Source organism: Arvicola amphibius, chromosome 4 (assembly GCF_903992535.2).
Source record: "Arvicola amphibius chromosome 4, mArvAmp1.2, whole genome shotgun sequence".
In the NCBI taxonomy this organism is placed as follows: Eukaryota; Metazoa; Chordata; class Mammalia; order Rodentia; family Cricetidae; genus Arvicola; species Arvicola amphibius.
The window spans coordinates 90,693,218-90,706,358 of record NC_052050.1 but is presented as its reverse complement, the minus strand read 5'-3'; the positions used below and the strand labels follow the sequence as shown (position 1 = coordinate 90,706,358).

At 50.1% G+C, this 13,141-nt stretch overlaps 1 protein-coding gene across 1 annotated transcript; it reads left to right on the top strand.

The window, feature by feature from the left end:
- Positions 1–1,414: 1,414 nt before the first annotated feature.
- On the top strand, positions 1,415–12,398 carry Rpl3l (ribosomal protein L3 like). Its single transcript, XM_042054899.1, has 10 exons — positions 1,415–1,636; positions 2,067–2,259; positions 7,346–7,514; positions 8,634–8,769; positions 10,133–10,319; positions 10,409–10,569; positions 10,743–10,844; positions 11,727–11,822; positions 12,036–12,155; positions 12,342–12,398. The coding sequence occupies exons 1-10, from the start codon at positions 1,415–1,417 to the stop codon at positions 12,396–12,398; spliced, it is 1,443 nt and encodes a 480-aa protein (XP_041910833.1).
- The last annotated feature ends 743 nt before the right edge of the window (positions 12,399–13,141 follow it).

Genomic DNA, 13,141 nt, shown 5'->3' with positions numbered 1-13,141 from the left:
AAAGGAAAAAAGAAAGGAAGAGAGAAAGGAAGAAAGAAGGAATATCAGAGCTAAGAGTGTAGCTCAGTTAACAGAGTGCTTGCCTAGCATGCACAAAGCCCTAGGCTTAATCTTCAGCACAGTGTAAACCAGGCATGGTAATACACAACTACAATCCCAACACTTGCTCTTGGGATGTGGAGGCAGGAGGATCAGAAATTCAAAGCCATCCTTACCTATACACTAAGTTCCAGGCCAGCCTGTGATGCAGAAGCCCTGAAACAAAAAAGCAAAGAAACATGAAAACAAATTCATCCAAGCACCTGTTCTGGCTAGGTTCATGTCAGCTTGACACAAGCCAGAGTTCTCTGGGAAGAGAGAGCCTCAACTGAGAAAATGCTTCCGGCACACTGGCCTATAGAGAGGCCTGTAGGGCATTTTCTTGATTAATAACTGATGTGGAAGGACCCAGATCATTGTGGGTGGTCCCAGGTTCTATAAGAAAGGCTGAATCAGTCATGAAGAGCAAGCCAGTGAGCAGCATTTTTTTTCATGGCCTCTACTTCAGTTTCTTTCTTTCTGTTTTTGGTTTTTCAAGGCAGGGTTTTTTGTATAGCCTTGGCTGTCTTGAAACTAGCTCTGTAGACCAGGCTGGCCTCGAACTCACAGAGAACTGTCCGGCTCTGCCTCCCCCAAGTGCTGGGATTAAAGGCATATGCCACCACCCCATCTTCTACTTCACTTTCTGCCTTCAAATTTTTAACTTGAGTTCTGCCTCAGTTTTCCCACAATGATGGGCTGTGATCAGGACATGTAAGCCAAATAAATGTTTTCCTTCTCAAGTTGCTTTTGATTATGATGCCTTTATTTATTTAATTTATTATTTTTTTGAGACAGGGTTTCCCTGTAGCTTTGGAGCCTGTCCTGGAACTTGCGCTGTAGACTAAGTTGGCCTTGAACTCACAGAGATCTGCTTGTCTCTGCCTCCCGTGTGCGGAGATGAAAGGGTGCACACCACCACCGCCTGGTGAGTTGTTTTTTTTAAGTTTTATTTTGTGTGTGAGTGTTTTGCCTGCATGTATGTCTTTGCCCCATGTGCATGCTTGCAGTGTCCGTGGTGGTGAAGAGAATGCCAAATCCCCAGGGACCGGAGTTACAGACAGTGTGAGCCACCATACAATTCCCCTGTGCTGGGAATTGAACTTGGGTCTTTTGGAAGAGCAGCTAATGCTCTTAACTGCTGAGCTATCGCTCCAGAATCAATCATGGTGTTTCTATCGCAGCAATAGAGAGCTCTAGCTTACAGCTCTCAGAGCAGGAGACCTCTTTACCACACTCAGATTTTCCTTCTGGCTATGGACTGAGAACAGGACTCCCATCAGGCCACAGTTGCCTGTCCTCGAAGAGTTATCCCCAGTCCCCTGGAAGAAAAAAAATGCGATCCCTGGTCCCAGGTGTTCTTATCACTGTAGGCTGCCCGTCTAATGCCCCTCCCAGGTTTGTTCCTGGCACCAAAGGCCATGCTGGCTACAGGAGCCAGTCAAGGAGCCTGCCAGGTGCTAAATCTGGGATGTGGCAGCTGAGTGTTCTGGCCCTGTCATTCTACCTCTGGTGCCTGGTGGGGAGGCCCCTTCCTGACCTGCAGGGACCGGCCATGGTCAGTGGGCTGGGGCTACCTCCTGAACAAACTGGCCTTCCGGGGGAGGGGGAAGGGGCAGTCCTGGAGCTGTGAGGAATGGGTCTGAAGAGATAGCAAAGGGCCAGGGGCCGTGCTTTGGGTCTGGAAGGGGCGTGAGAAGGAGAGGTCACGGTAGTCACCTGCTCTTGACACACTACTTTACTATCTTGGATCCATCCAGACCTTGTCAGCCTGAGTTCACAAAGGCAGGAAGTCTGTGATTTTAAAGAGACCCCATCCCTAACCCTGCATCATTTGCATAATTTGATGGGGTAGCACTGAGGACTGCCTGGACCTCTCCCTCAAGCCTCTAGCCCACATTGTATTTGGGGGTGCTGAGTCTCCTGGATCATCCTGAAGCCACCCCAGGGAGACCCCAGTTATGAACTCCTTTTTCTCCTACCCCTAGTCCCACCGGAAGTTTTCTGCCCCTCGACATGGACACCTGGGCTTCCTGCCCCACAAGAGGAGCCGGAGGCACAGGGGCAAGGTGAAGAGCTGGCCACGGGATGACCCCAGCCAGCCTGTGCACCTCACGGCTTTCCTGGGCTACAAGGCTGGCATGACCCACACCCTTCGAGAAGTGCACCGCCCTGGACTCAGTGAGTCACTGTGGGGGACACAGGGCAGAGTGGGGAATGGAGTCTTGCAACTGATAGGAGCCAGAAACTGTTCTTGTGGTCCAAGCGGAGCCACAATTCCACAAAAGATGATGGTCTGTGAATGGAAATTGCCTTAGGACGGGAGGATCCATGATGAACTTTGTCAAGCCCTGACCATGAGCAATGCCCGGAGGGAGGGGTTTCTAACAGTACTTACCATTTAAGACTGAGGAGTGGAGAGGCTAGAAAAATGGCCCCAAGTAGGTAGTAAGCAGAGCTACTGGGATTCAAAGATGGGCAGCCTTGTGGGGCTCAGGACTGTAATCCTAGCTACTTGGGATACTGAGGCAGGAGGATCACTAGTTCAAGACTAGCCTGAGTAACTTAGTTAGCCTCTGTCTCAAAATAAAGGAAAAAAGATTTGGGGAATGTGGCTCAGTAGTAGGAGGTTTAGCTTGTGTACTCAGATCCAAGGTTCAATCTCCAGTATTGTTAAAATAATATAACAGAGGGGCTGGAGAGATGGCTCAGAGGTTAAGAGCATTGCCTGCTCTTCCAAAGGTCCTGAGTTCAATTCCCGGCAACCACATGGTGGCTCACAACCATCTGTAATGAGGTGTAGTATCCTCTTCTGGCCTGTAGACATACACACAGACAGAATATTGTATGCATAATAAATAAATAAATATTTTAAAAAATAATATAACAGAAATTTAAAAAGTGGGCTACCTATCTTCCTTAAAGCCTTCTGTGTGGTGTCTCTGTAAAACTCTAGAGCCCATATCTTAGAAGAACTAGTACACAGATGTGGATTGCTGTGTGACAGATTCCGTCTTGCAGGGAAAACTCCTTAAGCAGGGAGGTTAACAACTCAAAATAGTTCCAGAAAGTCCCTGAAACTGACCAGATTTACTAGGCCTCTCCCTGCAGGAGTAAGCATAAAAGCCAAGCGTACCCCTTCAGAGGGCCAGAGCTGGCCCGCCAAGAAACTCTCAGACGCCTGGAAGAAGCAGAGACCAGTGGAGTTGCATGGAAGAGGTTAAGACGAGGAAGAGGTTTAGACCAGTCACTTGGAAAGGACAACCTGTTGAACTGCCTGTGGGTTGTGGAGTGTGCTCCAGGTGTAGTTTTGGTGACCTGTCCCCCATGCTGGAGTGGGTTTTGGTGAGGCATCTGTCTTTGAGCCATTTCTTTTTTTTTTTTTTTTGTTTTTTTGTTTTTCGAGACAGGGTTTCTCTGTAGCTTTGGAGCCTGTCCTGGAACTAGCTCTTGTAGACCAGGCTGGTCTCGAACTCACAGAGATCCGCCTGCCTCTGCCTCCCGAGTGCTGGGATTAAAGGCGTGCGCCACCACCGCCCGGCTTCTTTGAGCCATTTCTACTTCTGTAAATAACCCCTCAACCATATTCCTGAAATAACACCAGTACAATTCTATTGGTCCACAGCTGAACTTTGGTGGTAGCCATACTTTGACCTGTTGTGGAGAAAATGTGTAGTGTCTCCCCAGGAAAAGTTTTATAACACAAGATATAGTTCAGGTACTGGAGAGATGGCTCAGTGGTTAAGAGCACTAACTGCTCTTCTAGAGGACTGGGTTCAATTCCCAGCACCCATATGGCAGCTCACAACAGTCTGTAACTCCAGGATCCAGCACCCTCACACAGATATACATACAGGCTAAAACACCAATAAAATAATTTTTAAAAAGATACAGTTCAATCCCTCATACTGTTTGCCGTGGCTTGATGTTAAAAAACTTAATTTTAGGGGCTGGAGAGATGGCTCAGAGGTTAAGAGCATTGCCTGCTCTTCCAAAGGTCCTGAGTTCAATTCTCAGCAACCACATGGTGGCTCACAACCATCTGTAATGAGGTCTGGTGCTCTCTTCTGGCCTGCAGGCAGACACACAGACAGAATATTGTATACATAATAAATAAATATTAAAAAAGACTTAATTTTAATTGTGCATGTGTATGTTTGTTCTGGGCATATGCACAGAGGAGCGCAAGTTTGCAGAGACCAGAAGGGGTGGTAGAGACTCTGGAGCTGGAGTTACAGGTGGTTGTGCTATCTAATTTTACGTCAAATTGACACAAGCTAGTGTCATCTGGAAAGAGAAAACCTAAATTGAAAAAAATGCCCCCATAAGAATGGCCTGTGGTCCATTTTTTTAAAACTTACTGATTGATGTGTGAGGGCCCAACTCACTGTGAGCAGTGCCATCCCCAGGCTGGTGGTTCTGGGTGCTAAAAAGCAGGCTGAGAAGCAAGCAGTGAGCAGGACTCCTCCATGGCCTCTGTTTCTCTTCCGGCCTCCAGATTCTTGTCCTGTTTGAGCCCTGCTCTGAGTTCCCTCAGCGACGGAGTAGGACCTGAGAGTCGTAAGCCAACAGAAACCCTTTCTTTCCCAAGTTTCTTCAGTCATGATTTGTTACATCAACAAGAAATACTAAGCCAGTCAACATGTGTGCTAGGAACCAAACTTGGATCCTCTGAGAGAGCATTATGTGTTTTTTTTTTGTTTGTTTTTGTTTTTCGGAGACAGGGTTTCACTGTGTAGCCCTGGCTGTCCTGGAGTTCATGCTATAGACCAGGCTGGCCTCGAACTCACAGAGATCTGCCTGCTGCTGCCTCCTGAATGCTGGGGTTACAGGCGTGTGTACTGTGTCCATTAAGCTTGCCTAAATTCTGTTGCATGCACTTATGTGTCACTTGTGTAAATTTGTGTATCTGCCACCTATTGTGTAACAGAATTTTCCTGGGAAGAATCAACACATACACATGCACACACACACACACACACACACACACACACACACACACACACACACACACACACCTACTCACTCTAGATAGGAAGCCCATAACAGACAAACTCCAACTTGATGAATCAAAGAGTTTTACTGGGGTTACTACAGGAATATGGGTGAGGGGTTACACACAAGAGCTGAAATGACTCAAAGACAGCTACATTACCCAGATCCATCCCAGCATGGTGACAGCTCACAAAAGCTGGGAACCTGGAGCACACAGCACAGCCTGCAGGCAGCTCAGTTGGTTGGAAGATGGTCTTTCCAGGTGACTCAATCGGTTTGAGCTTCTTCCAGGCAGCTCAGCTACTCTCTGTTTCTTAGAGGCATTTACGCTGGTCTCAGCTGCTTCCAGTTGGCTGGGCTTGTCTGAGAGTTTGCTGTGCAGTTTGGCGTGTCTCCATGTGATGCTTAGCATCTTTGATGTTTCTATACTCTTGGGGAGTGAGGGTCTCAGTGAATCTGGTCAATTTCAGGGACTACATGAAGTTATTCTGAGTTGTTTATTTACTGCTCTTACTATCTTACTTGCAGTATCTCACCTTAGGATGTTCTGTGCTTTGACCCCTTTGTTGAAAATAGTTTCTTGCTGGGCGCTGATGGTGCACATCTTTAATCCCAGCACTTGGGAGGCAGAGACAGGCAGATCTCTGTGAATTCGTAGGCCAGCCTGGTCTACAAGAGCTAGTTCCAGGACAGGCCCCAAAGCTGTAGAGAAACCCTGTCTCGAAAAAACAAAACAACAACAACAAAAACAGCAACAACAAAAAGAAGTTTCCCTCTAGCTGGGTTTTTATTTTTGAGACATGTTTCTCTGTATAGCTCTAGTTGTCCTGTTCTGTAGACCTGGGTGGCCTTGAAATCACAGTCAACCTGCCCTGAATGCTGGAATTAAAGGCAGTCCACACCCTACCTAGCTCATATATTGGAAACTTTGTTTTGTTTTGTTTTTAGAGACAAGGTTTCTCTGTGTAATAGCTCTGGCTGTCCTGGAATTCGTTTTGAAGACCAGGCTGGTCTCAAATTCAGAGAGATCCTCTTGCCTCTGCCTCCTGAGTGCTGGGATTAAAGGTGTGCGCCACCACCGCCTGACTCCAAAATGGAAGGTTTTAATCTAGGACAGTGGTTATAAATTTGGGAGCCTTAACCCCTTTGGGGGTCAAATAATCCTTTCAAGGGGGTTGCATATCAGATGTCCTGCAGATCAGAGATTTATGTTTCATAGCAGCAGTAGAATTACAGAAATGAAGTAGCAATAAAAATAATTTTAAGGTTGGGAGTCACCACACATGAGGAACTATATTAAAGGGCACAGCATGAGGAAGGTTGAGAACCACTGATTGGGAGGAATCAGTACAGAATGCTACCTCTGTCCAAATGCCCGGCATCCCTGCCCCGGTGTGCCCTAGGCTGCCCTTAGAGAGCCACATCCACTCTGGCCCTCTCCAGCCCCTTAGCAATGCTCTGCTCTCTACCCTCCTGTTACAGAGGAGCCTTCCCTGCACCTCAACTGTGGGAAGTGGACGTGGCCCTCTTCGCTACCTTCCTGTTACAGAGGAGCCTTCCCTGCTCCGCTCCGCCATTGTGGGGAAGTGGGCATGGCTCCCTTTGCTATCCTCCTGTTACAGAGGAGCCTTCCCCACTCCGCTCCGCCATTGTGGGGAAGTGGGCATGGCTCCCTTCGCTGCTTTCACCCTTCCTCTGTGCCTTTGTTTCCTTTCTGCTGTCTGGGTTTCCCCCTCTGTTTCTCCCTCTTTCCCTCTTTCAATCCCTTTCTCCCTTCCTTTTCTCTCCTTCCCAGTGTACCTCCTTTCCTTCTTCCTCCCTCTCTCCTTTCTTCCTCTCTTTCTCCCAATTTCCCATCTTCTTTCATTTTTAGAACACATACTTCAGTTGGGCATAGTGGTGGATGCCCATAATCCCAACACTTGGGAGGTCGAGGCAGAAGGATCAGTAATTCAAGGCTGTTTTCAACTACATAGCAAGTTCAAAGCCAGCCTGGGCTCCAGGAGATGCCCCCAAAATAAACCTAAACAAAAAACACCATGATGAAATCCATGGCAGCTTAAGACTCTCCATGAAATGATGGGTTTCTGGTTTCCCTGATGCTTATGACACGATATTTAGAATTATTAAAAGTAAAATAAGATCTTGGTGGTCTAATTAGTCAGCCAGGCAACAGCTCTGTCTCTTGGGCTGCCTTGTGTAGTTGACCCTTTTGCTCCCTTCCCCATTGGCTGAGAAGGTCCCTTCAACTCTCGTTCCTTGGTCCAAACAGAAATTTCCAAACGAGAGGAGGTAGAAGCTGTGACCATTGTGGAGACGCCACCGCTGGTGGTGGTGGGCGTGGTGGGCTACGTGGCCACTCCTCGAGGTCTTCGGAGCTTCAAGACCATCTTTGCCGAACATCTCAGTGATGAGTGCCGCCGCCGCTTCTACAAGGATTGGTGAGAGCCTCGCCCTGGCTCTGTGCTAGAGCAATGGAGGGGGGGGGGGGAGCCTTGCCCAGGTAGAGAGTCTGTGTGGTGCCTTCAGTGCAGCAAAACAGGAAGAAGTATCAGAGAGCTGGAGAGGACATTGGAATCCAGAGATAGGAAGAACCAAATGTTCAGATCTTCAGGGTTGGACTGGTGGGATGATTCAGGTGTTTGCTGCCCAGCCTGCCAACCTGTGTTCGATACCTGGGATAAGGCAGAGGACAGAACTGATTCTTGAGTTGTCTTCTGACTACCACATGTGCACTGCGGTGTTTGTAAACATATACATACAACATATCAAAATAAGTGCAAAAAGTTTAAAATCACCAGTCATTATATTCATGAGGCTAATTGGATGGAATTTCAGAATTGACATGCATGGACTGGAAGCCAGCCTGGCCTAAAGAGAGAGTTCCAGAACAGCCAAGGCTACACAGAGAAACCGTATTTCAGAAAACTAAAAACAAACAAACAAATTAGCCCCCCCCCACACACACAGTGCAGGACTGTATGACCGAAGCAATATGGCTGACATTTTGAGTCCCTTGCATGGCTAGATGAAGGGTGTAGAATGTGCCCCCACACTCCCCAAAGTGACTGGTGAGAATCAAGGATGCCGATTTTACTGTTTGTACCATGAATTTGCTCTTCATACAGAGTTTAGCCTCTGGGAACTGTGGCTTCTTCATCTCTAGGATTGGGCTCATCATTCTACCTGAGCCCCAGAGAGGGGTGGGAAGGGTGTCTGCCTAACTGCTCACAATGTCTGAGGGAGGTTAGAGGTCTGATTACTGCTGGGCAATGCCTGGAATCCTAACATTTTAGAAGGATTTGGAGTATAAGTCCATCTTGGGTGACATAGCAGGACCCTCTTGAGACACACACGCCCACACACATACAAAGAGGAGAAGTGGGGAAGGAGGGACGGAGGAAGAGGACATGATCACCAATGGTGCCTGGAAACATCCCAGGCTCTTCGGGAGGACCTGGGCCAGGCCTCTTGCTTGGTGGGCTGCAGGTAGGGCGAGGCAGGCGGGACAACGCAGAGAGCTACCTGGCTGGGTGTTGAGGACTCTGTGTGTGGCTCAGGCACAAGAGTAAGAAGAAGGCTTTTACCAAAGCCTGCAAGAGGTGGCGAGATTCCGACGGCAAGAAGCAGATCCAGAAGGACTTTGCCGCCCTGAAGAAGTACTGCAAGGTCATTCGGGTCATTGTCCACACCCAGGTCAGTCCAGCCCCCGCCTCCAGCCCATCCCCCCACCTCCAAATGAAGAGCCTTGACAAATGTCAGCTTAAAAATAGCACCAGCCCTGGGAACAGGCTCAAGATCTGGCCAGCTACCTCACTAGCCACTCTTGTCCCAGAGTTGAGAGGTCACTGGCATGTGATGTTATATGCCAGAGTCATCAACAGCTATCGTGCCCACGGAGACTCAGGTGCTCAACTGTCCTGAAAGGCTTGCGTCTTCAGTCAAAGGTCCAGCACGGAGAACTGGCTGTACCTGGGGTCCAGCTTGATGCTGACTGAATTTTTTTTTTTTTTCGAGACAGGGTTTTCCTGTAGTTTCTAGAGCCTATCCTGGATCTAGCTCTTGTAGACCAGGCTGGCCTCGATCTCAGAGATCCGCCTGCCTCTGCCTCCCGAGTGCTGGGATTAAAGGCGTGCGCCACCACCGCCCGGCTGCTGACTGAAATTTAACCAGAACACTTGCTCTGGAATTTTCCTACACATCTTGTCTTCAGAGAAGTATTCCCCAGCAGCAAGCCTATCCCCACCCATCCTGGGTGCCTCCCCTGCTCTGTGAACACAGGCTCTTGTTCACTCTCACACCTGCAGCTCATGGGGAAGCAAGTCAGGGCTTGATGTTTGCCGGTTTGACCTCCAGGGACCATGGAGGCAAGGGTCACATTCATCTAATCCCCCCATGAGCCCCAGGGCATACAGTATACATAATAGCCTGGTATACAGTAGGAGCTCTATAAATAGTTGCTGGACACTATGCTGTGACCTAACAGGTGTGTTTACACTTGTATATCCTCTTAGCATATGGAGCTCACAGCAGCCAGGGCATTGCCGAATGATCTAGTTGGCAACCTACACTTGGAAGGAAGTTGGAGACCACTCCTACATCTGCCTGTCCTGGCAGCCTCCTGCTCCCATCTGGCCAGATGGTCCCAGCAACTTTCCAAGATCTTTCCTAACACAGCGCCTTTCCGCATGCTGCTTGCGTCCTCGTAAACTCACATGGAGTTCTGTGTAGTGACTTTATGCTGTTGTTGGTCACTTCCTCAGAGAGGCCCTTCCTGACCACTCTACCTGAGGTGCTGTCCGTCGTTTACCAAAACACTGAGCCCTCTCCAAGAGTTTATTTGGCTTTAATCTGTCCTGAAAGGAGACAGTGGGACTCCCTGAGATACAGGATGCTGCCTGCCTCAATCTGTGGTGTACCTCCAGCACCCAGCACATGGCAGGAGCACAATAATGTCTGAATAAACACAAAGGGGAAAGACTTCAGGTTTACCAGCGGGCTAGCCATCTGCAGTGTGGGGGGCTTGGCTTGTGAACTGACTTTCCCGCTGTGTCTGCAGATGAAGCTGCTGCCCTTTCGGCAGAAGAAGGCCCACATCATGGAGATTCAGCTGAATGGTGGTACCGTGGCTGAGAAGGTGGCCTGGGCTCAGGCACGGCTGGAGAAGCAGGTGCCTGTACACAGTGTGTTCAGCCAGAGTGAGGTCATTGATGTCATTGCTGTCACGAAGGGCCGCGGTGTTAAAGGTAAGGCCTGGTAGAGACAGTAGCTCCAGGGAAGAATGTTTAGTGGGGGCCAGAGTGGCCTCTTAGCCTCCGGCCCTTTCTCTCTACAGGGGTCACTAGCCGTTGGCATACCAAAAAGCTGCCAAGGAAGACCCACAAAGGCCTGCGCAAGGTGGCCTGCATTGGTGCCTGGCACCCTGCCCGAGTAGGCTGCTCCATTGCCCGGGCTGGGCAGAAGGGTTACCACCACCGTACAGAGCTCAACAAGAAGGTGTGTCCACAGCTCTGAGGGGTATCTAGTGGGATGGCACGATTCAAACTCTGATTGGGTTCATGAAATATCATTACTAGTTCCAGAGTCTGAGCATGCGTGCTTGGGGATGTGTGTGGCCGTGTTGCTAGCCCAAAACCCACCTCTGGTCCCTACTGCTGTTTGCCTGGCAGATATACCGAATTGGCAGGGGGCTGCACATGGAAGATGGGAAGATGATCAAAAACAATGCGTCCACCAGCTATGATATCACCGACAAGTCCATCACACCCCTGGTGAGGCTGGCAAACGGGGTCTAATGGGGGCTGGGGGTATACCCGAGATGAGTGCTACCCTGCCCTGAGTTCCATTATGTAAGCTCCGCAACAGGATATAGGCCCCCACACAGACTTGGCAGGAAGTCAGTGATGGGAGGCCTGATATGCCAGTGAGCAACCACTTGGAAGCCCCATCCCTGTTTGTTCCCGCACCCTTTACACCTGCTGAGAGAGGAGACATGCATACAGCTGCATACAGCAGTCCCCCGCGATGGCCTAGGAATCAGCTCTGAACTGGAGGGAAACAGCCATGAAGCCCATGTTGACCTCCAACTCCCTATACAGCTGACGATGACCTTGAAACGCTGACCCTCCTGTTTCTACCTTTTCTGAGTGCTGAGAGCATATGGCCGCTCACCATTTATTCCTCTGTGTAGCTCTGGCTGTCCTGGAACTTGCTCTGTAGACCAGGGTGGCCTTAAACTCTAAGATCCTCCTGCCTCCTCCCAAGTGCTGGGATTAAAGGCATGTTCCACCCTGCCCAATTAACACCATGTTTTTTAATGTGGTGCCCAGGATCGAACATGGGGCCTTGTGAACATTCTTCCAATTGAGCTACAGAGCCAGGGACTCACTGTTATGCAGGCTGGCCTTCAACTCCCTCTCAAGTGCTAGATTTATAGGTGTATACCACCATGCTCAGCATCCCCAAACTTCTGAGCTTCAGTGTCCCCTGCAAAAAGGCATATTGTTAAGAATAGTAAGAACGGGGCTCAAATGCTGTTGCCCTGACGAATGGTCCAGTGTGAGGTAGCCCGGGGTCTGAGCATGGGGCTCCTACACATCAGTCACCTAACTTGTCTGCCTTGTGCCTGCTCGGTGTGATCTGTCTCCCGGCAGGGTGGCTTCCCCCACTATGGAGAAGTGAACAATGACTTCGTCATGTTAAAGGGCTGCATCGCAGGCACCAAGAAGCGGGTGATCACACTGAGGAAGGTAAGCGCAGCAGGGCAAGCCGGGTCCTGGGCTCCATCTAGTAGCCTGTTCTGTCCTGTAGCCTGCTCTGCGGCGGGTGGGGTGGTGGGAGAGTGGAGGAAGGGGTCTGGCAGGGGCAGGTGACTGACTGAGTCCTTCTTGGTGTGGAGTGGGGGGGGAGGGGCAAGGGGGTGTTGGGGCTCTCCATCCTTGACGTTTCTCTTGGATCCCTAGTCCCTCCTAGTGCACCACAGCCGCCGAGCTCTGGAGAATATCGAACTCAAGTTCATTGACACCACTTCCAAGTTTGGCTACGGACGCTTCCAAACAGCGCAGGAGAAGAGAGCCTTCATGGTGAGCTAGTTCCACTTGTTCTCTGGGTCCCAAAACTCCATACCCCGCTTGTTTCGGAAAGGTGGGAGAAGGGCGCTTTTAGGGGTCTAGCCGAGAGACCCTGTGTAGCCTTGGTGATGGTCGTAGACAGTATTTCTTGATTGATTCTCGTGACTAACACTCCTCCTGTCCCTCCACTTGAACCAGGGCCCCCAAAAGAAGCATCTGGAGAAAGAGAAGCCAGAGACCTCGGGAAACATATAAGATGCCTGGAATGGAGCACACTAGGGAGTGCTCCTGTTACGCGTCCTGTCGTTTTTATCTAATAAAGTCCTGAGGCAACTCTTTTTTTTTCATGGTTTATTTTTTTATATTTAAAAATTTCCATCTTCCCCCTTCTTCCCTCCCCTCCTCCTCCCCCTTCCCTCCCCTCCTCCTCCCCCTTCCCTCCCCTCCCTCCCTCTCAAGGCCAAGGAGCCATCAGGGTTCCCTACTCTATGCTAAGACCAAGGTCCTCCCAACTCCCCCCAGGTCCAGGAAGGTGATCGACCAATCTGAGAAGGCTCCCACAGAGCCCGTCCATGCAGAAGAATCAGAGCCCAGCGCCATTGTCCTTTGCTTCTCAGTCAGCCCCCACTTAAGCCTGTGTCAGAGGGGTTGCAGGGTGGTGTGGTGGGGGCGCCAAAAGGCGGGCCGACGTCTCAAGGCACAAGGTTTACGGCCAGATTACGGCGGACTAGGCATGCATCTGGGTGGATGTGCTTCCACTCCAGTCCCGAGCCATTTCCACGGGGGTCCTGAGGTCTACTGGAGCCCTGGCTAAGCCCGGCTTCTGAAGAAGGAGAGGCTCCACAGAAGAGGCTCTCCGGGCGGGGCCTCCTGGAGGCGGAAGTGGGAAACCTGGTTCCTGGAAGGGATTGGTTGGACGGGTGGGGTTTAGGACCTACCGGAGGAAAGACAGACAGGTTCGAGGGTGGGGCTTCTAGGAGGAGGGTAGTGGGAAATCC